Source organism: Patagioenas fasciata, chromosome 15, assembly GCF_037038585.1.
Source record: "Patagioenas fasciata isolate bPatFas1 chromosome 15, bPatFas1.hap1, whole genome shotgun sequence".
Lineage (NCBI taxonomy): Eukaryota > Metazoa > Chordata > Aves > Columbiformes > Columbidae > Patagioenas > Patagioenas fasciata.
This window is the reverse complement of record NC_092534.1, coordinates 6046257-6074239: the sequence shown is the minus strand read 5'-3', so window position 1 is coordinate 6074239 and position 27983 is coordinate 6046257. Positions and strand designations below refer to the sequence as shown.

General features: G+C 35.6%; 1 protein-coding gene across 44 annotated transcripts in view; it reads right to left on the bottom strand.

Moving 5' to 3' along the window:
* Nucleotides 1-27983, bottom strand: part of RBFOX1 (RNA binding fox-1 homolog 1) — a 1107892-nt gene that overhangs the window by 72498 nt on the left and 1007411 nt on the right. For 37 of the 44 annotated variants that reach the window (XM_071814923.1, XM_071814925.1, XM_071814929.1 and 34 more), the window contains 5 exons: nucleotides 25291-25434; nucleotides 22120-22173; nucleotides 16881-16973; nucleotides 15093-15153; nucleotides 9358-9411 (listed from right to left, as the gene is read on the bottom strand). In XM_071814923.1, the coding sequence (XP_071671024.1) occupies nucleotides 9358-9411; nucleotides 15093-15153; nucleotides 16881-16973; nucleotides 22120-22173; nucleotides 25291-25434 (406 nt within the window). The remainder of the gene's footprint in view (nucleotides 1-9357; nucleotides 9412-15092; nucleotides 15154-16880; nucleotides 16974-22119; nucleotides 22174-25290; nucleotides 25435-27983) is intronic. The other 7 variants (XM_071814928.1, XM_071814931.1, XM_071814942.1 and 4 more) reach the window with 2 other exon arrangements.

The following is a 27983-nucleotide window of genomic DNA, read 5'->3' as shown; positions in this document are numbered from 1 at the left end:
TTCAATATAATCTTTAGCTGCTTTAGCATTAATTTGCAGATGTAATCAAGGTTTAACACACAGACTTGTTTTCCATTCCACTTAACTGTATTAACTTTACATTACATGTATTACTTTATTATTTTACATTGCAGAACAGTTTGCCTGCCTGACTGTCCATCCTAACTCATGGATCTTCCTAACTTTGTTATTCTTCTAATGAAAGGAATTTATTCTTCTACATAACTGCTATTAATTTATCTAGCATTGCAAATATCTCATCCAGTACTGAAAAAAAAAAAAAAACCAAACCAAAAAACAACAACAAAAACACAGAAAAAACCTCCACACAAACAAAACAAATCCCAAACAAAAAAGCCCCCTCCCCCAAAATAAGAAAACAAACCAAAAAATCACACACACACACACACACACACAAAAAACCAAACCAAATCAACAAACAAACAAAAAAACACACAAAAAACCAGCCCCAAGGGTTTTAGTGATGCCCTTGTAGTTTTTATTAAATTTCTCTCAGGGAGATTCTTAAGCCATTGCTTTTTACATCTATCCATAGTTGGTATCTGAATTACAGCTTCAGTTTTACTCCATCAGACAACCTCCACACATAGTGTAGCCCAGACAGCGCACACCCAGGCTGACCTCTGTCATCAAGTAATTGGTGAGACAGTAACAGTAGCTTTAAAACAGCTGGTTTTATATCCAACCCCTAAATCAACATCACACAGAGTCTGGAGAAGTTGAGCCTGGACCAGGTTTAGTCTTGTCCCCTGAAGCAGACAACCCCAGCACACGCAGTTCAAAGCTGCCCAAAAGCCAATCTGGGTAACATGTGACAGTCAGTGCACACATGGAGCCTCCAGTACAGCTCCCAGTGCAGTTTCTTGCAAACAGAATCTATTTCATCTGCACTAAACCTGCCCTGCAAACCCCAGGCCAACATGTGGCAAGTGGGGATAACTGTCAGATAAACTTAAAAAACATGTTCATGCTCCAAAATACTGTATTAAAAAGAGGAGGCCAGGGAGAAGGTTGTGGAAAAAAGTATAATGTTTATAATTAGACAGCTTTAGGCTGCCACCATATTTATTTAATTTGGTTTTTGGTCTGTTACTAATTAGGGAGCCATAGAATACGCTTTCACTAATCATCAGAATTACATTTAAATAAAAGAAGTCCAAGCATTATTCTTCCTCAAAAGATTCTCTTCACAAATAAAACACAGTACTTAAATTTCTTTTTATCCCTTTAAATGATGACCAATTAAATCCAAAATAAAAAACATTTGAACAGCATACAAGAAGTTAGAAGCAATGTAATAACAAAGAAAGGACAGCACAGCTCTTGCCTGATCAGAACACTTTCATTTGTTTTATTAAAGTAACATTTAAACAAACAAGGCAAACTGCAGAGCAGTTGAACTTATGAAAAACACGGTCAGTAGATCAAGAGCTGTTGTTATTCCCTCAACACACACACGTTTGGTGCCAGCAAGACTGCACCTGAAATTCTGCATCCAGTTTTTAAACCTACTGCCACTCCAGTTCAACTGAAAGGTGGTGGAACTGGAGAGGATGTGTTAGAGTGAAACCGAGATGGGCAGGGGTTTAGAGCTTGTGTCCTGTGAAGAGAGGTTGAGGGAACCTGATCACTCTCGCAAAGAAGTTAAAAGGCAATCTAATAGCTTTCTCTACTTGAAGGGAAGTTACAAAGATGATGGAGTCAAAATCTCATTGGAATGGTAGCAGTTGATGACACAAAAGGTCAATGGCCACCACCTACCTGTAGCTGGGGAGGTTTAGGTTGGACATTAGGAAAAAGCTTTTCACTAAAATGGCAGTGCAGCACTGGAAAAGGTTATCCAAAGAAGATCATAACTCTCTGTCTTCATAGATGTATACAAAGTCACTGCTCACCTGATCTAGCACTGGTGTTAGTCCTGCTTCAAAAAAGAAGTTGGGTGGGATTTTGACATTTGGATGGAATTTTCAATTCCATAAAATTTCAATTTTCAATTTCATAAAATTTTCAAAACCATCAAAAGTGTACACATAAGGTAAAATACAAGGAGACAGCAAGAATGATACTCTTCTCACAGGTATTCTCCTAGCTTCCAACCATTTGCTCTAAGCAGCCTCCATGTATTTAATAACTGTCAGTGGATTTCTCTCCCATGACCTAACTAAAACATACTTTTAACACACATGGTGCTCTGTGTTGGAATAAGGTACTCAATTAATCACATGTTTAATTATGATTATACTTGGTCCTGTATTCATCCACCAGCTCACAGAACATGTGTCAAAATAAAATTCAGGCTTACTCACACACAGGAATTTATCATTCCAAGCCTACCTCACACACATTGCTTTGTCTTTGGGTCTGACATTATAAGAGGAGAAGGTTTACTTAAGGAAATCAAGAAATTTCCATAAGTGGCACCAAGCAGAACTACCATTGAGGAACTTCATTACCCAGCAGTTCAAAAGGAATAGCAGGTTTTTGAGTTAGGACCTCAGAACCAGCAAAGGGATCTCACTCCTTTGTAAAAAAACAAGCAGGGCATACAGGAGGAACAAAGGGTAGAGAACTTTAGCCATTCATTGGTCCTATTTCCTTCTTTACAATACCTATTTAAACAGGCTTTTTCTGTTCTTCTGTATATTATTTCATTTCTACACATTTTTTCCACCCCAGAACAGCTAATGTAACAATTCTACACCTTTCCTCCCTGCCTCAACTTTGTGCTTCGCATCCATGCAAGCTCTACCAACTTGTTGGCAATGTTTTGTCATCTCAGAGGATTTTCATCTACAGTAACTACAGATATGACTTTTCTAGAAAAACCTTCAGCATCAGATATCTGACCTATCACTGGAGAATGATATAACTGCTGCTACTGTACCATAGTGGGGATGCAGCACTAACTTACACTTAAAATCTCTAAATCAATTGATGCCAAGTAGTAAGACAGGGTCGGTCTGGCTTTGCTGTGTAGTCACCTAAGACTAGTTCAAGTAGGATATCTCACTACTAATTAACTCAGGCTCATTTGCAGAAAACTCTAGACCTGTATCTCAGTAACACTCTATCAACAAGCAAAAAGATCCAAGGCCCACTCCCCCCAAACACGCCCTTTCCTCTGTTTTAAAGGAACTCCAACTTTCAGCAAATACACAGTTTCTGTTTTTCCAGATTCTATCTGTGCATAAATTAATCATAACCCAGTATCAAATAATTCCTCTATACCAGATTGTGGTCAAAATTCCTGAACTTCTACACTGAAGAAGCAGGAACTCCCTTCTTAACTGTTCTCTATCTTCTGGTATAAAACTCTATCTACAGCTCAAGATTAACCATGAAATAATCAAGAGTATGGAATTTCTTTTAGAGATCACACAGGAACACTATCAAAGCCTAAGTGTATACTGTGTTATTAAAAAAAACCATCCAAATAGAAGAAACATCTTTAAAAGGGTAATAGTGAGAGTATCTGTGATTTTCTCTTTAAAAAGCGCAGACTTTGATACAATAATAAATATAGGTCGATTAACCTTGCTCCAGATTTAAATGTATAACCAATTAACTAAATTAATCTTTCAAAAAATAACAGTCATTGGCATTATTCTTTGAATAATCCCTGTTCAGTTTCCATGACGGTATACATTTTAATGAAAAACTCATTATAATGTGGCATAAGGCATAATTAATTCTTGAAGATTTTTTTGAGTAAATAGCTGGTACAGATGTTGAATTCCATTTTTCTATTGGCTTTATTAATTTTTCATAAACCAGTATTTCCACTGTAATGGTTTGTAACAGCTCCACAGAAGTTTTAAAAATGCATTGACTGGTGTTAATCTAATTAGGATGTCATCATTTGTATGACGGTACTTTAACATTATGATTTTTGAAACAACAGTTGCAGATTTGCTTTATGCTTTGAAAAGAAGCATCTATATAACTGACAGATGGGATAATAAACAATAATTATTTAATTTTTTCTGTATTTTGAGAATTACTTAAACTGTTTAGCTAACAAGGGTGAGAATACGCTTCTTTGCAAAAATCTTCTTAGTTCAAATCTAAGCATATGCAATCAAATTATAAAAAGAAATAATCTATATAAAGACAGACAATTTTCCCCAAAATTGTGCTTTACGGATATGGTACAGTGAACTTTTACCCTAGGATTAGAATTGCTGTGCAAGCATATAATTCAGCTTCACAAACTTCAACCACCTTCCCTGAGAAGTGTTTCTAGGGTATTTGCTGAGCTTATGCAAGAGTCATTTAAATTCAAAGAGAAACACTAGAAAGATTAAATGAATCCCAGGTGCTCTTATGCTCCAGAAATAGATGTTTTAAGACACGGACAAAGAGAATTAGTGTCAGCAAACATACAGGAATCCTCTCTTCCCCTGGGTTCCTCTGAAGTGCATGTTTATATATATTGTACTATAGTATTTCTTCATTTCTCAATTATATATAACATCATATTTTGAAGTTTAAAACAAAGTTGTGAAAGGAAGATTGTTACAAAATCTGCTTCTTGGAGGATACTGCTAGCTGCCAATTTTACAGCATGCTAAAACCCCCAGGCATCTAAATATTCTTTCTCTTCTGAAGGCATATAAAATAGTCTAAAGCACAAGCTCTTTCTCTTTTTTTTTCATTTTAAATGATGGGGAAAATTTTCCAAGCCAGGTTGGAGTGTAACATCTAACTGCCCAGGAAACTGGGTGCCTACAAATAGTCCTCACCGGGTTAAGGTAATTTATGAAGTGAGTACAACTACTCAGCTACATAGGATGACTCTTGAAATTAGCTTCTGAAAAACTTCTAGCACTTAGTGACTGCTCAGGATAAAGAATACCTTGTTAGTCACTTAGATAAAAGGAGAATGGGATCTCTATTACTTGTCATTGAGCTGTGCTCGGTGCCTTCTTCTAATGACTGTTCTTCACTAGTCTTAAGCCTTTTCCAGTGCCAATCTAATTTTTGACATTATTGTTTGTTGGTTATGACCAGACAAGAATATTTTCTCACGCAGGACACTGTGAATTCAACTGTTTTCTAAAAGAAGGTTCACTAGATTTCCAAGTGATTTCTGTAACATCTTTTCCCCTACCTTGCATACTGGAATTGTCAAAAAGAAGCCTCTTCAACATATATGCATCCTAAAATATATTTTCTGCCACTTACAAGGACAAAGTCTTTTAAAATTCCCTTACTGTGTCTCAAGCTATATGCTTTAAAGGACTGATCAGTTGTAGTAACACAGGTGCAATAATATCCTACACTCCACTAAGGAGAGTGTGAGAGATTGCCCAAAAATTTATCATTCCGAAAAGCAAAAGAGGCAAAAGAGACAAAAGAGGAAGATCTGCAATAACTGAGAGTAACAACATGGAACTTTGGTTTCAGACTCTCCAAGAATGAAAGGAAGGCTAGGTGTTACAGATAAAATAGAAAATACATAAAAATAGACAAGCAGGTAAAAATGATACTATAACAGACTACAGAAACAGAGAACGTAACAGCTTATGGTAAGAAAGTATCAGAATAGAATACTCCTAGTGAAGAAACCGAACTGCAAATCTGTATTTTGCCAGCCGTAGATGTGCATGGGGGAAGATAACAGACTCTAGCTTAACACAGCATATTTCTGGGTCCCTATGAGATGGATTTAAAAGTGCATGGATAAACAAATACTTGAAAAGTTTGTCCCAGCTTACATGAAGACTTTGTGAGATGGATCACACAGTGCTTACAATATTTCCTCATGAGGACCTGTGTAAGAACTTGATAGTTTCCTGGAAAAGATAAGCTGAAGTGGAAATCATAACTTCATTAAGCATTTCTTTCTCATAAGGAGGAAAAGCATCTCCTTTTATTTACTAGAAGGAGATGATGTGGACATAAGTCAATTTAAAAAAAATACCTATCACTTATGGTATGTAGAAGAGTGGAATTCTGTGAAATACTGAAAATGATACATGAAAAAAACATCACCGTCCTTTTGTTTTCTACGAGACGTCATCTTATGATGTCCCAGCGGAGCTGTGGGAAGGGCAGGAGGTGCTCACCAGCACAGCCACCGCCAGCAGCAGTTTGGGACACTTGCAAGACCTCAGAATGATGAAAGCAGTCTTCAAATCGTACCTCACGAACGTGTCACTGGAAATCCACGTTGATGCTACCACATGACCTAAACAGTCATATTTCTGGAGCATTCTAATTTATCACAGCACACGTATTTCAAAGTCAGAAAAACATCTTAGAATGGCTACTTAGGAAGAAAAATCTATAGTGTTTTGCAAATATATAGTGTTTTTCAGTCCCAACCTAAAACTTTACTTATGTAGTGTCTGTTGTGCGTCTGCTATGTATCTTATAGTCTCCATTTTTAGCTGTCATGCATTTCCTCAATAAAGGTTTTCTTTTACAGAAGTGTACACCCAGGAAAAAGAGCAGAGCTATCACAATCATGTCACTGGTCCTAGTGTTCACCATTATCTTCAAGGTTTTAGGGCTGATTTACATTGCGTTCCTCCCTATTTGACTTTAATTGCCTGCTTCAAGTTGTCAGGACATAACTATATCTTAGATTTGCATTGCATTAGGGGATCTTTTCCTTTCTCTATTGATCTTGTCTTATGGAGTAATTTAACTCAACTCTAATTTTCTTTTGCATGCGGGGTGCTCTCTATCCAAGGAAGTGAGTTATGTGTATTCAAGTGGTGCATCTTATGAATCTTGTTAAGCTTTACCGCCCTATAGCCCGCACTGATGGAATATTTAATCACAGAAATGAGTTGGCAGATATGATGTACAATACGGTTAAGCCTTGCGGCATGTGTCTTCACCGGCAATTGAGAAACGGGTGAATTTGCCATTCATCAGTGCCACCCTGACAGCTTTGTATAACCTTCTGGTTTTTTACTTATTTATGAAGATTAAAGGTACTTTAAATCAACAGTTTCTCTGCAAATGTATCATCTTTATTTCAGAAGTGGCCAAATTTTTCATCATTTATTAGAAGCTAAAGGAACTTCTTGCACTGACTATGAAAGAGTAGGTACAATTTTAGCATGACAGTGCTGGAGACAGTAATTAAACCAAATAGGCAGAACTGCGACTGTCTTAAAAATTGCATTTCTAATTGTATAATCTTCCAAAGTGAAACTGCTTCTTCCCCAAGTAAGGTGGTAGGGGTGGACACAAACAAAAAGATGTCACAGTGTTATATTATGGTATGCAAGAACCGCATTTCTCTTTCACTATTTCATTTTCTAACAACTTTTAAAGATCTGCAAAGACCTCTCAATTGCTTAAAAGAAAGTTTAAATGTCTGAGAAAAAATTATCTTATAGGCAATACAGAAAATATGCATTTGATAAGTATTTAAATAATAAAAAAAAACCAAACACAAAGCTTGCTTACATGTATAAACAGAAAAGTATCTGAAATACACAAAGGATCTTGATAAAGTTTCTGCATAGGTATGGTGGAGTGCATGTCATAATTCATAAAATTAAATTAATACTCTTCTAATGGTAATTAAAGATTCTCATTAAGAAGGGCAAACACCTCCCTTGTGTTGGCAATAAAAATGCACTTGGGACTTTAGGAGGTTATACAAAAAAAATCAATAACCTGCCATTTTATAATTAAAAGACAAAATAAATGTTAGGGAAAAGTCCAGTAAATTAGGAAAATTACCTTCAGGAGAGATTGAAAATATTGATTTTAATTTACAAACTATGTGAACTCTTCATGCCCTACTTCATGAGACAATTATAAGTCAGATTGTTAATTCTGCGTACGTATTAGAAAATTGATTACTGTACTATGGGAATATTATTTTATTTGTCATTAACACAAAGTCATTTATATAAAATGACTAATAACTCTGACTTTCTAATTTATGCAGGTTCAGGGTTGGTTCACTAACTACTCAAATGAGATCAATGTTAAATTCCTGTTTTCAATGTAGGCATACATCAAGGAAGGAAATAAATCCTGCCTACACTAAATACTGCAATCCCATGAACGCCAAGTTAGTATTTTTATTATCCTGTGCCACTCTTATAACACAATACCCTAACTGGAGCATTTTTGTCTCGTTTTATCTGTTTGTAAAAGTAGTCCTATTTAACAATTTTTCTCTCTTGAAGTCCCTTGGACTAACACAAGTTTTCCAGCTTTGTCTGGTGGAAGCCTGAATATCTCTACGAATGGAGATCCCCCACCTTCTCTGGGCAACCTTTTCCCAAGCCTAATCACCGCCTGCGAAAAATGCTTCCTAAAATCTGTCCTGACTTACTGTAAAGAAAGTATTTTACAACTACATCTTTATTTTCAATTACCTAAGTGTGTGAGAGTGGATTTTTTTTTTTTTTAAACATGATTAGGTATTTGTATCCAGAATACACACCCACAGACAACTGAAAAACAGATTGAAATGGGAAACTAAAGAACTCCCAGTTTCCCATGGAAGTCATGGAAGATTCATACGATGGTGAACCTAAGAAAGGAAGGCGACTTTATTACCTATTAGAAACATTTGGGATTACAGTGATTATTTCTGTCTTAGATGTAAATTATTAGCCTCTAATATATGTTTTTTTCAGACTTACTAGTGATTATAGTTATGGATAGAATTAAAATTCCTCTGAAATCAACTGGGGTTTGGAGTACAACTATGTTTGTTTTTAATACTGTTGCTAAAACACATTTAGAAACTTTCTACATTGACTGAGTTCAAGTAGGAAAAGACTATAGTAACCCCAAAGTGTAACCAGGATCAGAAATCAACCTCAGTGGAGAATAAAGAGAGAATAGATTACAAATATGGAAATTTTAAGAAACTGAAAAACGTAATGTAAAATTTAAAGAAAAATGTTCAAGAAAAAGATTACGGACACGCATGTTCTTTACTAATGTGTGTCTATGTATATGTATGAAACACATCTGTATATATAAGTATTTTCATTGTTGTTGTGCTCCAGGCTTAAATAACTTCTGGAGGAAAGTGACTGTACCGAAATATAAAATAAAATAGAAATAAAATAAAATAGAAATGAAATCTTATGTAAGACCAGGATATTATAGTACATTTCATGTTATATCATCTACTTTCCAATAAAAAGGTATTAATATCTCTTCTATATAAACTCTACTATGCCCAGGTAGCTGTTAAAATCCTGTATCACAAATCTGTAAATGACATGCAGATCATGTGAATCAAACAAAGAAACCAAAGCTCACACCAAACATATATGCTCTACTTTTGCACGTTTTAAAGACTATTAAAATGATATAATGCATGGACCACTATAGCATAATCCTTACCTGCATAGAATTCTGGACTATAAACTGCACCAACAACTGGATTTAATTTCCAGCCTGCAGCAAACATAAAAACATAACTGAGTTAATATTGCAATTAGTGAGAATAATAATAATGCTTTTTTAATTTATTTTTTAATAGAGGTATATGGAAAAGATAGCTTCAAAAAAGGTAATTTTAACAAAAGTTGTATAGTCATCTTAGATTACTGATCTTTAATATGAGACAGTGAAGCAGGGAAATAAGTAATGAAAGAAGGCATTCTTTGGACATGTAGTACCAGAGTAAATTATCAGGTGAATTACCTTGGCTGCAAAGCACAGTTGCCTTTAAGTTACGGAATAAAGTCGGAACTAGTTCAGGTATCCTGATATCATGTGGTACCACAATAGATCAGCTCTTTTTCATTGGTTTAGCTCTCTGGTTACAAGCCAGAGAGGCCAAAACAATTCCTTTGCTGGACATGAATGTTTCTGATAAGCACGTGCTAGTATAGGTTACAAGGCAATCAATCTGAGCATTTTGACTCTGCTCTGGGAAAAATGAAAGTGTAGGCACTGCATGTCTATTGTGACATGAAAGAGATTTGAGCACTGTGGGATCCCAGTCAAACGCCAGAGACTTTTCTGCCATTTGCATTTGTACATCAGTCTGTCTGCATGGAAACAGGACAATTACACGCACCAGAAGCGACTGTGCTGCCCACACGTATCGCTGATAAGTGCTGTTAGCATATTGCTCTACGGTAGCTGGCATGTAAGAAAACGCTGCGGTCACATTTCGCACAGCTCTTAAGCAGCACAAACGCAGCTCCTGCCTCTGTCTTAAATGATCACTGTTCTCCCACAGCTGGCACAAACCAAAGCACAGAACCGACAGATATTCTGTATCGCGTACTCTGGCCAAACTTCAAGTAATTGCTGTCCCATCCTTACACCCGGTGCGGGACGTCCGTGCGGCAGGAGCGCAGAGCTCGCTGCAGCAGTAGGGCCTGCGATTGGAGCACGGGTGATGCTGGGGACAGCAGCGCTGAAGGAAAAAACTGGCAAACTCATGAGCGTTCTCAGCTGTGCTAAAGGTCTGATTTTCATTCTGTTTTGCTCAGACACAGGTGGATCTTCTCCCAGTTCACTCCAAACTCCTCAGAACATCTGCCCACTCACACCTCCTATTTTTTTTTTTTTTTGTTTAAGTGTTTGAGCAATTAGTTGAACTACTGGGACTGAATAATTAGGGGTTTTCCAAAAGCACATTTGAATCAGATGAGTGGGAACCACCATTTGGGAAGAAAGAAAAAAACCCGAGGAACAGTACCTTTTAAATTCAAGAACTATGGTACTTTAAATAGATCCTATAACTATGCTGCTGAAAACAAAATACAATCAGGGGACAAGGCTTTTCAAAATCAGAAGAACCAGGATTAGAATTTAAATGCAAACTGTACTGAGGCTTTTTTCTGCCTTGGCCACGTTATGTAATGCAAAAGAACAGCAGAACACCATGAAATCATAACACATTGTAAGACTGAAAAAGTGTAATACAAGAATCTCAATAATAACACAAAATAAAACTATTCCTACCCTTTGTCAATTCTGGTGTCTCTATCTGATGCACAGTAACTATTTACCAGTAATTAACTGTTAAGTAACAGAGGTGAGCGGTGTTTCTGAAATGCAACTCATTAATAAGTTCTGCTCTGCAGAAGTAATTGCAGTTGCTATACGTACCTAAAAGACAATTATGGAAGCTGAAAAATGGCCAACCAAGAAGGGCTAAAATGACTTTCCTCCTGAAAATATCACAAGATTTTTACCTGACCCTTCAATTTTATATAATACGGAATTATATTTACAAATGTTGTGGTATAACAAATACGCTTAGTTAAATTTTGTGTGATAAAAAAATTACCCAGATTTTGAAACTTTCATGAAAAAAAATAATCTTTTTATAGCCTGGGGAATATTTAGTATTTCAAATGCTGTACTTCCTCAAAAGTCCACTGATGAACACCATCCAAAATGAAAGATTGGACTGAATTTCAAATCTGTCAGCTTTTGCTGTCTAAGAAGCTGACAGACACTTCTCCGCTTCTAAGTTACACTAACAGTGCCACAATTTGTCTAAGAGCAAGAAAAAATCTTGGAAGACGCAGATTGCTCTTCACAGCTGAAAGCCACTCTCAACTTTCAGTTCCTTACCTCTCTCACAGTGACAGCTGTCTCACCTAACTTTTTTGAAGCTTATAGAGGAAATACTTCATTCGTCGTGAAAATAACAGTAATTAAACTTAACTTTATCTTGTCAGCTAGCACTGTGCTGGCCCATGGCTGTGTGGGTTAATCAAGTGTGGTAGGAGTTGATGTATCCGAGCGAGCAGCTGCCAAGTAATCCTACTTCAGCAGCTGGAGGAGGCAAATTCGCTGCAGTGGGTGTCGTTTTGAGCATTTTTCTTACTGTCACAATACTTCTCCTCAAATTGAAACTACAAAAGCTCAAAACTTAAAAACCAAAGAAGGAAACAAACAACCCCTCTGTCTGCCCCAAAACCCCAGCCCATACAGTCACTTAAAGAAATGCACGTCAAGCATGCTAAAGGGAAGGAAACAATCACACTGCACAGTGTAGCAAGCATTGTCAGAAAGTGGGGTTCAGCAAGGCAGAGAGGGTTATTTGCACTCCATAGGTCCATGGCTGGGGAATGCTGGTGGAGGGAAAGCAGCCCTGTGATACCATTTGCGTCCCTCCAGTTTGCACACAGAGATGGGAGGAAAGGGGAGTGAGAGGAAATTTAACTGTGGCAATAGTCACTAGCTGTGATTTCGCATCTAAGTTTAGATCAGCAGAGGGCTCAAATTCAAAGCACCACAAGTATAAACATTTAAACATATCCCTCTACTGATCTGTGTTATGATGCAGTTCTCTGAATCTACTTGCACATAATTCTCTATTCCCTAAAACATCTTGATTGCAATGTGGGTATCCAAAGAAAGTACAGCTGTGAACAGGATAGGCTGGGACACTTAAAAATGTCTCTGAAATACTTTTGCCAACAAGTCGAAATGCTACCACTGTGTACGTTTGCAAAGAAAAGGCAGTTCTATCTCCAAAGCACATGAGGTGAGCCATCAAAGTCATCCTATCTGATAACAAACACAGAAAAGCTCTTCTAGCAACTGAACACTTATCACATTAACTGCTCATTTTGGGAAATAAGTATACTTAAAAACCATGTAGGACACAAAAGTAAACCACATATTTGAATGAAGCTGCATAGATTTTTAAAAACTCTAGGTTTTTGTCCTTTACAATCTACTGGCTTTTGCAATCATATTTACAAGCAGCCCTGCTATCAAAACAACTAGGAGTATTCAGGAATGAAAGAAAAAACAGTGTGTCTTATTTTAAAATTACAATAAATACTAGTCCCTGATGTCTTCATACAATACATGTGCCCCAACTATATTTTGAACACCTGTTAGTCACCACATACTCTTTGAAAAATAAAGCCACACATTAAAAAAGAAGTGGTTCTGAAAAGACAGGCCTGTGCAAACAAAGTTTCTGGCTACCTATGTCAGAAGCATCTTGCAAATGTTAATATGCTCATAGAAGAACACAGGAAAACTAGCCTTATAATTTATTTAAAAGATGAGACCTTTACTTGAGACAACAATAGTCTTTAATAATCAACTATAGTACCGGCTAATTCCTGACAAAATGATAAAGAACTAGAATCATACAATGTCAGGATGACTGATAATAGAAGCACTGATTAAACTAAACGAAGCACCTTGCACATCTCCACTTTATTCCTTGTCACTTGTAATATTTATGCAATAACATTGTGATTCTCCTTGTGTGATTACTTCAGGGGATCTCAGACATTTAAAAAAAGTTTAAAAAAAAAAAATACGTATGAACTACAACCAGAGTTTGCCTTGGTACATACCCATCAAAAGCACGCAAAGAAAATCCCGCATACACCTCCTTGGATGTTTGGACCACAAACATAAACACTAATTTTTATGCACTAAACAGGATGTTTCATACTTTTGGTGAGACCTGCTCCACTTGGAACAGGATGGAAAATGACAGGCACAAAACACTTCAAGTGGGAAACACTTAATAGCAGACTTTCATCATTCTGACGAAAATGATAATGTATGACCTAGGTAATCCTGCAGCGCAGGACACAGAGGAGAACCTTGGCTAAAACCAGATTCCTAAAAACCTCTCATCTCTATTTCCAGCATTTCCTTCCTTCAGCACCAAATGTGCTGGTATGTAACATGTTATTTGCTAATTAACAGTTTTGTAGCCTTAGGATAATATGAATACAAAATATACATCATAATTTCTAACAAAACTACTTTTATACTTTTTTCATTACAATATAGCAAAGTTCATGGTATCATATGCATATAGGTAATCTATCTCCTTTTTGCAACAAAATCTTATTATGTGATGCAGTCTAGCTTTGTGTTTTGTTCACTAGATTCCCTGAGATGTTTTAAAGCCAGTAAAAATGAAGATGATTTTTCCCATCTGCATCATTTGCCAGTTCCACATTTACATACAAAATGAGGAAGAAAAAGAGTTTCTGAGAAAGCATGAGAAATTTCAGACTCTTCTTCTCCAGATCATTATAACTAGCTCAATTATCACGTCAAATGAATACCATCAGTATATTTTTTATTACTGTGGCAGGAAAAATTATTACTCTTTTTTTATAAAAAATAAAGTCACCGTTTGCCCTGGATTTTAGTAAAAATCTCACTAACGAGAGCTCAGATAAAGGAAATCAGATGCACTATATTTCAAAATGAAAGAGAGTCTCAACCACCCATGGAAACATTTATACTAATGTACGTGCAAATTTCATCTGCTTTCTACTGGATCAGAAAAACTACACTAAATTAAATTGAAAAGCAAATCATTATAACTACACAATGTAGTAAAACTGGAAAACATAATTGCACTTAACTTTGATTGATGTATTATTGTTTGACATTGTTGAGTTAGGAACTTGTCAGAATTTTCTGAACTCACAAATACAAATAACTCAAATACATGATCAGACACTGCCAAGGGAAACATTTTTTAAACCTATTGCTTCCAAACCCCTCTAATATCTATGGACTATTTTTCTATCATTGATGTACATTATACCAGCTTAGGTCAGTATTAGGATGAATTATTTTAGATAACTTGAAACTTCCATTTTTTCAGGGAAAATATGCTGGAAGCAGCACCCGATTACAGTTTGCCCTTCTAACAAATTGTGGAAGGAAGACACAGAAAATTATCTTTGACTAGATGCATGTCTTGGTACTAAAAAATATCTCATGAGTGACAGGGACATTCTTTTTACTGGTCTCCCTAACTTCGTCATCCAAGCAAAACTGAATCCTCCCATTAGTTCATTCATCGCAGCATTAATGCTGCACAAAGCTAAAAGAGAATAACGCTTCCCCATCAGGTGTATTTTCCTATACAAAAGCCACTGCAGTCAAACACTCAGATTCTGACCACGCAAAACGATGCATGCTATGCCCACATGGCTGTGAATCAGCTGAATTCTACACAGATGGAATTTATGCCCAGTCATATTTTTAGGCCGCTGGACAAAGCCTGAGCCCAAGGAGATGCAGGAGATGCAGACTATGGCACTTCATCAGCAGATGAGGTTTCACATGCATTGACATCAAAACTAAGCACCGAGATCTCATGCACTTACCATTCGTGTAAGGGTTGACGGTCTTTTTATTTGTCATTACACGTGCTGTTGCATTATTTACCTAAGCACATAGAACACTGGATTAGAAAGGGTTACAGGGAGGGTCCATGTCACTATTAAAAGCATGCATTATTACAGCTATTAGTCATGTAAAAATAAAATGCAATTTAATTTATAGAAGGCAACAGGTGCATAACAAAATCATACTATTTATAATTACATTTACTTTCATAACCATTTTAACTTACAAATCATTTCAATAAAGCAACATCATATCATTTAAACTTTAATAAAAAGACATTAAAAGCAAATTAAAAGGTACTGCATAATTTAAGACTTAAGAGCATGCTTGTATTCCATGATAACACTGATACAATAAATACTCAAAACAGAAAAAAAAAAAAAGAAAAAGATTATATGAAGGAACATGCAGTGGAGTAGAAGGGAAAGAGACAAGGTACAAGGAAACAAAGAAAATGTCAAAAAAAGGGACAAACGAATTTTAGCAGTGTGCAACATAACCCTTTAGAAGAGAAGTACCATTGGAAAAGCAACATCTAGCATTCAACACTTGGAACAAGAGCCTTTTTCATTGCAAGAATTAACAAAATCATTCAAGCTTTAAAATCACAGCTAACAAAAGGATAAAAAGAGGGTGCATTATTTAACACAATATGGAGTTAACAATCTGAGTAAGATGTGCACGAAGTCATATCCTCAATCCAATCAGTGCCTCCCAGGCTTGCTTAAAACGTACACTCAATTACAGGCGTACCAATATAGAAAAAAATGTAGCATCAAGAAAACTTAATACAACAAGTCAAAAAAATTCACGTGGTATATCAGCGCTAAATACGTGAAACGGCAGATGGACTTCTCCACTTACCATTCAGCACCATCGCCAGCATGGGTATGTATACAGTTACCATGGTTACTGAGAGTTTGGTGAGGGCCCTAAGCGCTACCGTCGAAGGGGGAAAATGAAAAGGCAAAATATGCAACATCTTACTCAAAAGACGACAGCATTTTCAATTGGTATTTTTTTATTCTAACAAATACGACTGAGGCAGTATTGAAGGGGATCCAGTGGTACTAAAACACATTTGTTGGTTTTTTAATAGCTACGAATGGCTCAGGCCATCCAGACAAAGTAGCCTGATGGTTTCATTAACAATTAAATGTTAAAATTGGTTGGTCTCTAGGCTGGCTTTGTTTGGTTTTCTTCTACATCTTTTGGATGCTTCTTTCCCAATCTGAATTTTTGAAAACCACTGTGGATCCCGCATCAACCCTGCAGCAAAAAAAAAAGAAAAGAAAAGGAAACAAAACAAAACAAAACAAAACAACAACAACCAAAACCAAAACAAACCAAAACAAAAAAAAACCCAACCTTTTGTTTGTTTTTGTTTCGTCTGTCACACTTTTTTTTTGTTGTTCTCATTTTTATTTTTCTTTTCTTTGTTGGCTGGTTTTTGGAATCTATTGCACCCATTGATTTACAAAACATCCAAAATAATAACGTCAAAATACTAAAGCTTTCATTTTTTTTCAGTTCCGTCATCCACCTTTCAGCAATAATGATAACAATAATAATAATTACAAAAGAAATAATAATAAAAAACCCAAGTAAGGCCAGATTCTCTCTCTTTATATATAAATATATATATAAACAATGGGAAGGGGAAAGGGGAGCACACAGAAGACACCAATGATGCATCTGAAACAACAAATGAGAGTGAAGCAGACATTTATAAAAAAGATGAAAAGGAAAATATTTTGAACATGCACCTCGATTTTACGGCCCTCTACCACGGTGCCGTGTAATTTCTCCCTCGCCCTGTCCGCATCAGCACTATTTTCGAAAGTTACGAAACCAAATCCCTGCATGCAGGAGGGAGAAGGGGGGAAAACAACATGCACATTATTATTTCAGTCAATGACCACTTGTTTGTTTATGTTCTCTCTCTTTAATTTAATATTTTCTTGTCCTTGCTTCATTTCTGTAACATGCAAATTAGAAAAATTATAATTGTATTGAGATGTGCAATAAATAAGCGACAAATGTGAACAATTTTTTTCTGTCATCAGTTAGATAATACCCCCTGAGAAGTCCAAAGAATGATACCAAAAATACCTTTCTACATGTCACTACAGAGGAAAATAAATCTAACAATAAGAAAATGAAATTAAAATAAATCACAGTGTCTTCACATAGAAAAAAATGACCTAATGAGAAAAGAAAATGAATCACATTTTAATGACATGCAGATATCTCAACGAAATAAAAAAACATGTGCACAAAATTCAACACTCAATGTCAATATACTCTAAAACATTGCCTACTTAATCATGCTGTTGTGATTTTAAGAAACATTGTTCCCATGCAACACTAGGGTAACTTAAACTTTTGTCAAACTATATAGCCTTTACTTATTTTTTTATAAAAGCAAAAAAGAAAAGAAAACCACCAACAAAACAAAAGTACTTTTAGAACAAAGTATAAACTTTCTTGTATTAGCAGATCAAATAAAAATCACATGATGTGAATAGAAAAAGAAACTCAAAGGAATAAAAATGCAAACGTTTTGAATAAGTTTAACTGGTTCATTTGCTGTTTATGTATATTACTTTGCACATACAGAACATGCAACTGGTAAAACTCCAGAATCCCGTGTTAATGGGACAGGAGACAAATATTAAATTCTGCCTATCACAAATGCTTTGCTTTATAATATTAGGCTAAACAAACATTTCCAATCCTACTAAAACTATTTTCATTGTGCTAAAATAAACACTGTTTACAACGATCTTTTTTAAAAACTCAAGACACTGAAAATATTTTAGAAACATACACCAACCCTTTGAAGTAATTCTTAATATTAGTACTACAATGCCTTCCCTACTTTCCCAAAGTTAATTGAAGGGAAGGTATCTATACATTTACTTATATGTTTTATACAAAGAGGAGACCAAATATAAAACTTAAGGCAAAACTGACACCAATCATTGAGAAAAACGATGGATATGAACTACAAAATTGACAAAAAGAGTTAAGAAACTATCAGCATAATTATATTAATTATGCGGGTTATTTTACCTACTCAAATAATGTATTTATTTGTATATTTATTTATGTGTTTATAATATCGAAAGTGACATTTTTATACAGTAGTAGTTTATGTTCCATTCTCTTCAAAGTAGTTTAAACACACTGTCTGTGTTCCTTTTCTCTTACTCTCTTTTAAAGCTGCACTGAAGCCTGAGCTCAAACGCTCTCAGCAGTTCCATGTCCAGCTGCAGTCATTCTCAGAACACCTAATTCCACACGTTTTTTCCGCTCTACCTTCCCCTTGCTTGGCACAAGACCCCAAGGATGCAACTCTTTCTCCCCAACACACCAGGAGTGTTTAGAGAAAGTAAATCCCCCTCCTCAGTACTTATCCCTGTGTTTTAAAGGCCTGGATAGGCTTTTCTTATACCTAAACCCATCCTCAACTTGAAACTTTTATTTCAACTGCTTTCCTCCCATCTTGTAAATGCTGCATGGAAAATAAAGCTCATAATTTAAGATGCCATTAAGAAAGTTCTGCAGCTGAAACCACTGCTGGAACCACTGATCCAATGAGCCAAACTCCAAGTAACAGCATCAATTCCTCAACTCTATTTATTCTCCCTTCTCCTCCTTGCTAAACAACTGTCCCTTCGCAGAACTGCAAACATTTGGTGGCAGCTGGTTAGTCAAAATTTTGAATCAGTCTTCTTAGCTCACAGCACTACCAGTTAATTTTTTTCAAACAACTGAAGGGAAAGATAAAAACCTAATTATATTAAAAAATTAGAAGATATAAAGTGGAGCCACAGGCCAAGATAAGACAGGAACTTCAAAGATCCTGAAAAGAATACTCATTGTAATTTTTTAATTTCTTATGTTCTTATTCTTATTATTCTTATTCTCATAATTAACAGCATTTAAATTAAGCTCTTATTATTTATGCAAATCTTTAATTTTACCTAGCTGACACAGAAACTTAATCACAGAACATAGATTCATTCATCACACATTCAAATATCTACACAAACATATTGACGTAATTTTATATGCAGCTGATTCAATAGCTACTTTAGCTTACTATTTATTTTATCAACTGGTAATGTAAATTTCTGCATTTCTGCAGTCCGTCAAATGATTTAATAATACCCAAGGTAGTATGTGAGAAGGTTCTGTTTTAATTTGGGAGGTGCTTTGGAGCCCTAATTATTTGAAAAAATTTATGTTAGTATAATATATACTAGATATAATATTAATACATATACAGAAAAACAGATTTATGAAAGCACATATATGTAGTATATAGCTATTTTGAGCATTAATTTATGACTATAAAAAAAATGGTGCTTGGTGATGTTCCTGTATCTTTGCAGCCTTGCAATTGTGCCTGAGACAAAAGCCACTGGCAGCTCTATTGAGCGCACTGAAATATGCCCAGTTAGGGAAGCCATATTTCAAAAAGTCCTTCCAAGATAAGTGGTGCAAGCAGAGAAAGGTACATTTCCAGCACTTTTTAATGTTACTTTAATCAACAGCTTCAAGAATTCGCAAAGGTAAGCCTCATTTATTTAACACAGGTTATAAGAAAGATCTACACCAAAACTACACTGATATTCTTGCAATTCTTGTACAAAGAAGAGTTCCAGAAGTCTTCAGTATTGCCATACAGTTCTAGTAAAATTAGCTTAATTATTATTATGCCCCCAAAGAAACTGAATTTTGTACTATGAAATCTGTATTATTCTGGGGTTTCTTTTACAGACTCCCTTCTGAAAAACTATTTTATCATTTCTGGTAGTGCTGCAGTATGACATTTTTTGAGTCTGCAATTCCACTTCTCTTAACTATTATGGTAGGAAAATGAGCTTACTTCTGTTGTTTTTGCAATGATATTTTAAAATGTTAATTATTGAAATAAAAACAAATATACAAAAGCAGAAGCAAACAAAATTCCTAACAATTCTTCTATGACAAACTGCAGCTAGAAACAAATTTGAATTTTGATCATGCAAACTTTTCTACCTGCACTCAGTTTGAGACCACCTAGTAGTCCTTTCAATTTCAGTGGGACTTTATGAAAACATAGATAAGCACTGCCAGGAATGGGACTTTACTCTGGTGCATCTTAAATCCTACAGAATGGATGTGAAATTAACAGACTTAAAAAAAAAATCCTCTTCTTCCTAATCCTGTTTGTTAACTTTTTATTTAACTGAGAAAATCTAAGGGTATTTCTGCAAATTAAAATACCATGTAGCTGTAGCTGAAGTAACTCTAAACAAGCTGAGAGCGGCAGATAAGCAATGAGATGCATCACGGAATAGCAGCTCACTCAGAGCCAGCTCTGATGCACCAGCACAGCAGCGACAGTGTAGAAGTATTTAACAGGAACGGGTCCTAGAACCTCTAGCACAAAGTCTGTAACTGCAGGTGAGACATCACAAGCCTACCTAGGAAAATCTCTTCCTTGTGAAATCTTTTCTAGGAGCTTGTTTTCAATACAAGGCACTGAGTTGTTTTCACTACTGCAAGATCACTATTAAAAAAACACAATTCAGAAATACCTCCTCACCCCTTCCCTGAAATACTTTAAAAAAGCCTTATACATATGCAGTCCAACGCAGGTGTGGTGGTTAGAAGTCCTGCGTGTGCAAGGTTTAATGGTTAAAGAAACATGTAAACCAGCACCACCATGACACGTGTACTCAGTTCCTCTCCATCTTCAGCAGAACCAGCCAAATGCGGCAAGTGCAGGGGGTCTTTAGAAATTTATAATACTAATCAGCAGGTTCCAGACAATCAGCATCTTTTGCAAACACTACTGAACAGCCATAATTTAATGATAATAAATTTCAGCCAGAGTAGGAGGTTCTAAGTCACCAAATTCTAGTCATTTTGGTTCTTTACTGAAAATGTGGTAAATGTTCCAATTGGGTTTGGGCTAGCAGGCAAGAGTACTAATCAATGAATGTCAGAATAATTTTGGAATATAAATCAGGACATTTCAGCTATTCTATTTTTAAAAAGTTTAAAATATAAATGCAAACACATTGAGGGAAAAATTAACAATTAAAATGTATCAAATTTGAGAGATTATCTGATTATTAAAAAAATTACAGATTAAAGCATGTCTATTACAGGAATAAGAATTCCATCACTAACAATAAACCATATATAGGAGTTACAGGTAGACTGAAACATTGGTAGATAAACATTCTAGTGCATATGATATGGGAGGAAAAGAAAAAAGATATCGTGCATGTGACATACACATAAACCCTTACAATGTAGCTGATTTCATAGGAGAAGCATACTGGGCTACAACTGGTAGAAATGTTAATGGAGGCATAGCCATTCTATCTTGCTTTATTTATTAAAAACTGAATAAACTGAAGTAGGCATTTAAGGCAAAGTAATTTTGAGAAAAAAAAATAGTAAATGTTTGCAATACAATAAGACCTCTTTAAATCAAACAAATGTTAAAATAGATTGTTTTCAAAGGGTTGGTGTACTGAAGCTTTAACTAAAGAGGAAAACATCTGCACTTAGATAATCTGGAAAAATCACATATTTTCTCAGTTAATTACTAAAGAGGATGGTTATTAGGTATCATTATCATCTTTCATTTCAATAGGGGAAAAAATACCTGTACTAATACAAACCTGCCTACAAATATCTGTAAGTATGGACTCATAAAATAAACAAGATACTTATCACTGAAGAATAAAGACAGCAGAAATCAACGTTCCCATAAAACAGATGACAGTTTGGAGTAGCTAAAATTACCCCCCTTAAAAGATATAAAATGAGTCCAGTGATTTTCATCCTGCTTAGGAAACTGAATGACAGCTCAGAAGATGTTTTCACTAACACAGAATTTCAAACATTGCTTTTTTACAGCAGTGCAGTTGTTTCCTTTTACTCATATACATATTTTAAACAAATTAAAAAATTCCATGGATGAATTAAACTGCTTACCTTTGAGCCCCGCTCATTAAAAATAATTTCAACATCTAAGATTTTACCAAATTGCTGCAAAGAAATAGAAAAGTTGCATGAAAATAAGATAACTTCAATGCTTCTATCATATACAGCACGTTTCTAGGAAATGGTGCATGACATAAAAAGTTTGAGAATATAAAATCAAAGATAGTCAAGCACCAAAAAAGTGACACTGAAGAGAAGCCAGATCAATGTTGCAACTAAATCATATGTATCATTACACTTGTCACCATCATTCCACATTAGCATTTATGGACTTTAAGTTCAGTGAAACCACCTGACAAAGAGGAAATCATCATTAAACGGAGATCAGTCTTTTCACATAGCATGTTACTTCCATCCAGTCCAGCTGCCATCACCCTTTTTCATATGTAGGATGCTACCCATTAATTTGCTTGGAGCATAATAAACATCACTAACAAGACAAGATTAACAGCTGCGTGGACATTGTCACCCTCTGGTCATCCTTAGCTCTGAAGAACCCAAGTTTCAGAAGACTTTTTTGCAGCTGCTTTTCAAGACAGATAAAGGCGTTTGGTTACTTCTGGTTTACAGGAACAAGATTAAACCAATTGGGAGTTTTGTCACTGGTTTCAAGGAGTGAGGATTTTTCTCTGTCCTTGCTGAAAAGGGATAATCATTAGTCCCTAGGCAATTCTTGTCTTACTAGAGTATAACTTCATAGAATCATAGAATCACTTAAGCTGGAAAAGACCTTTAAGATTGAGTCCAACGGCGAACCTAACACTGCCAAGTCCACCACTAATCCATGTCCCTAACTGTCATATCTACACATCTTTTAAACACCTCCAGGGATGGTGACTCCACCACTTCCCTGGGCAGCTTCTGTTCCAGTGCTTGGCAACACTTCGGTGAATAATTTTTACCTAATATTCAATCTACACATCCCCTGGTACAACTTGAGGCTGTTTCCTCTCATCCTATCACTTGCTACTTGAGAAAAGAGACTGACACCCACCTCGCTACAACTGCCTTTCAGGTAGTTGTAGAAAATTTGGAAAACTATAATGGGTACTTAGTGATTTTTCCCTGCTCAGAATTGCACTTCTATTACAATATTAGGAGTAACCATTATCACTATTGACCTTACAATAGTACTCAAAATCATCTAGGCATTTTTCACACACAAGACTGGACCACAGTTGCTATCCCAAAGAAAAAGGCTCTACTGGACTTGTCTCAGTAAGGGAATAAACATTTGACTCGGGCAGTATTTTGTAAGAACACTTTCTGATACAACACATTTTGCAACATGACACTGTAACGTGTCTGTGGGCCAGTTCTGTTATTTCATATGTCATTAACATGCTCTATGGATCAGAGCTAACACTGATAACTGACACAATCTACAAAACAAAAGGCAGAAATTAGAGCCAAATGAAGAGTAATCTAACAATAGTCTTGGGAACTGCAGAAATGAGCCTATACTTTAATATTTTAAGATATAATAAACAATTACAGGTCAGAAAGGACAGTATTCCTTCTCTAGCTTATTAAAGTATTTCAACTCGGTGATGAAATTCAACCATCATTTGTTGTCCCTCGGCTTATCTTACGTTTTTGCATTCACAATCTAACTAATGTTTTAACTGCAACTTAAGCCTATCGGCATACATTGACTTAATGTTTAAACAATCCTCCTCCGCTGTAGTTATGTCCATGTAAAAAGATCCCCTGCTGTGTGTATAACATTGTCATGATACAGCGTTAGCATATTTCATTACAGGTATTTCATACTTGCAGAAACTTCATTTTTCCATCAATTCAGTAGCTAAAAGTTTACTGTAACCAAGTCATTCTAAAGCTGGAAAACTCCAGGCATTCTTCAGTGTCAGTCTTTTGAGACCTAAGACTTAGAAATATTGAAAAGAAATGTAGGTTTATTCATTTATAAGTTACTACAATCCCTCACAAAAATAAAATCCTTTCACTTAATATACTTCCAAATAAAATTAATCTATTTTAAGTGGTTTGTTTAATTTAAATAAATTTGCATACTATTCTCCTGAGGGTTAATTATTATGCCTTCTGCTATTTTGCTGTTGTGCTGTAAGCTGCATTTAGGGGAGGTTACTTGTAGTGAATCAGATACAGCAAAACAGTCAGTCTCATTTCCCTATATTATATCAGTATTCTTTTTCCAGTGGCTGTTCTCTTCACTTCATGCAAACAAATACTAAAAACCACAATGTCTTGTCCCACATACAAAGACATTAGAAGAACTTAAAAACTGGAACTGAATATCGAAGAGGGAGAGAAGTATAGTGCCATGAAGGACTTGGTGCTGCACTGCACAACAAACTGTACTGCAGAAGAGAATTAAGTTTGAGTGAGTCAGAAATAAAAAAAGCAAGAGGAACATAAATACTAAAGAGTACTAACTTGGAAAAGGAGAAGCTGGGTTCTAGTAGCTGATCATGTGCTATTTCTATATCTTATTTAGTGACATTTCAGATAAAACTAAGAGTTCTTGAAGCAGGGAGAAGAAATCAGGGAGAAGAATCTCATGGTGATAAGCCTAGAACTGATTGCATGTATGAGACATGCAAAACAGCCAACACACATGAAGGTGGCTAATGGCCTGGGCAAAAGCAGCAATTGAGACACTTACAGAAAATTACCAGCAAAAACTTCAGAAGCTTACAGGTCTACAGTAGCTGTGGGGGCAGGTGAGGACTTCTGCTCCTGGACTTCCTACTTAAATTCAGACCCTGTCTTACTTCTATAGATTTGGGTCCCTTGCTCATGAGGTCAAGCACTGACTCTCTTATATCATTCTCTCCAAAATCAAAAAGTGCAGTCCTATGAATCCATGTGTGTACAGTAGGAATATAAACACATTCAATATTTTCAGCCAATGTAGCTTTTTTTTTTTTAATGTAATACAAACCAACACAATACAAAGAATACAGCCATCTGTATCACATACAGTAGAATCAGTAGAATTTATTTTCCCAGATGTGACTGGCAAATGAGTTGTTTGGTTATGAATAAATGAAAAGAGAGTATTTATTGAAAATGTTAAACAGCCTAAATCAGAGATACTGCTCTCACAGTTGCCTATAATATAAAATACCTATTGCAATGCAAATATAAATAAAGCATAAATAAATTATGAGTACTTACACCAAACATTTGTCTAAGATCTGGATCCCGGAATCTGAAAGGTATATTTGAGACGTGAAGCCGTTTTGGCTGTGATTTGTTTTCTGTGTTTTCAGAAGATTGTGTCTGTTGCTGGCCATCGGTCTGTGCTGCATCATCTGTCTGCTAAAAGGGTGAAGCAAAACAAAGTAAAGCACGTTTTAAATATTTCAGCCATCTTTAGTATAAAGGTAGGGGCTTAAAATTCTAAAAAAATAAAAAAGCCAAAACAGGAGTTAAATCTGCTCAGATAAAGGTATTGAAGAATACTGGAAGTTGAAATATATGAAAATCAAATCCATTTCTGTATCTGTCTCAACAGTACACATTTTTAGTGATATTTTTAATATGTATTTTGGATAAATTGGAGAATAGGAAGAAGATTACTATTTCTTAATTTGCTTATTTATAGAATGAATAAATATGTCTCCCTATAAGACTGCTCAAATCCCTTTAACCTCATCGGTGTTTGCCAACAGAATAAACCGAATCTCCGTGTCCAAAGAACGGGTGACTTGCAGAAGCTCTGCGCTTTCAAATACGATTAGTACTTTCATTCAGAGGCCACTGGGATTTCTACATAGCAGATAGGTAACACATCACATCCTAGTTGCCATTTCATAAGCAGTGCTAATGGGCACTGGAGGGTCATTTTGTCTAGATAAATGGCCACCATTACAGAAAAGGCCTTGAGCTGTGAAAGGGAACATAAGTATAATCAGTGGTGAAGGTTGCCTGACATAAAAGTGAGACCCAGAATCCAAGTTTACAGGTCATGTTTCTCACAAACATAAGACCACATCACGGTACTTTTTACAGGGGTACTGTTCTCTAGTTTTACAATGCTATTTTATAATTGAAAGACAACTAGGAAAAAACATAATATCCTTCATCCAAAAAATAAAACTAACCAATGCTGTCTACCAGTACATTATAGAAATTTCTTGGCTGTGCTCTTTAATGATATTCAGTGCCTAACTAATCATTGCATGTTCAGCACATATTTACTAGAAAAAGATTTTGCATAGGTATGCAAAAACAGTATAGTTATTTTCTTTTGCACTGGTAGAGGGGGTTTGGAAAGAGGCAAGGAAATAGCTTAATGAAACTACAAGTATAATTTTACAACTGTTACTCTATTTTCTCTGTCCTTCCTCTTCCTTCTGAGCTTATTGATATTGCAAGTATTCACCTTTCTCTCATGTTCTACTGTTAGAGTTCAGCTTGTCTTTCTGACTTTTTCATTTAAAAAAGAAAAAAAAAAGAAAAAGAAACCTCTCATTTCCTGCTAATATCAATGTTTTTTACGAGACAACAGTTGTAACAAAAGTAAAAATGGTTAAATAAAATAAACCTTACCACACAGTTTTAGTACCACTAAGCCTGTTAAGAAGGAAGCAAAAGAGCTCAAACAGAATACATAATTTTCATCAACAACATATACATATAAATTAAATTCTAGCAAGTTAAATGCAGCATCATGTCCCCCACTAAATGCAAGAGTTCTCAAATTTAAAGTCCAACCATCTACAATTTCCTGTATTGCCTGTACTTCAGTGCTAAGAACACTTCAGAAATACTGGTCCTTATCATTTCTGCAGAAGCACCGGTTCATCAGCAACATCTACATTTAATGGGATATGATGACACTTGTTTCACACATAGAAAATTTTGTGAGCACTAAAGAAGGGTTTTTAAGTGATCCAACAAGGAACTGGGAACAGCTCAAGTGTAAACTTCAAATTGAGCCAGTGCCACCACATCTCTTCAGCTACTACTCCCTGAACTCACTGGCAGGGTCCCACAAAATAAACAGTTCATCTTCACAAATTTCTAGTGATTTAAATACAAAAAATGGTATATAGCTGTTAAGAGACAAAAGCATGTTCCATGCTAATCTCTTGCTATTTAAAATCAATTCAAAAATTCAAAATTTAGATTTTAGGCAACTATTCTGTCCATAAACACTACAGAAATTACTTCCTACCTTCAGTCCTTAAAAGGGGAGAAATATGAAGGAAATTTGGTATATGAGAGCAGGTGAGGGATGAGGGACTGGAAACTCCTGAAATACAACGCTCTGGAAGAATTTAAGGTCAATTAGATTAATCTGAAGATAATTAAAGAATTCTGAAGGTGTTGTTCATCTTCAGGAACAAAGTGTGCCCCAGGAAGAAATTATATAACCAACGTACTGTATAAATGCAAATTGGAAAAAGTAATTTCTGTTCATTGTATTAATATAAATTATGAGAAACAAGGAGTAGGAGGGCTGAACCATGCACTATTAGCATACCAAAACATTAGGAGCAACTACCGCACCAAGAAGATGAACAGATACACTGCTAACAAAAAGTCAGTGAGGTTTCTGAAGATGATGCTTAAAGGAAACAGGCACAAATTATAAGTAGGCAAATCCAGGTATGGTTATTTTCTGGGTATTTCTTTTTGAATTTACCACTTTTGTCCACAGAAGTCTGAAACTCACAGTTTCAGGAAAGAAAGTCTCAGATTTTGGGCAGTGATGACTGAAAACCAGAAAGTTCAGAAAGTCACTATCATCAAAGATTCATGCCTGTAAACGTCCTTAAATAAGTCTGTAACAGAACTAACAGAGCTAAACAATTTAAAATGTATTAACAGGCTTGACAGTATAAGTGTCTTTACAAAGCATA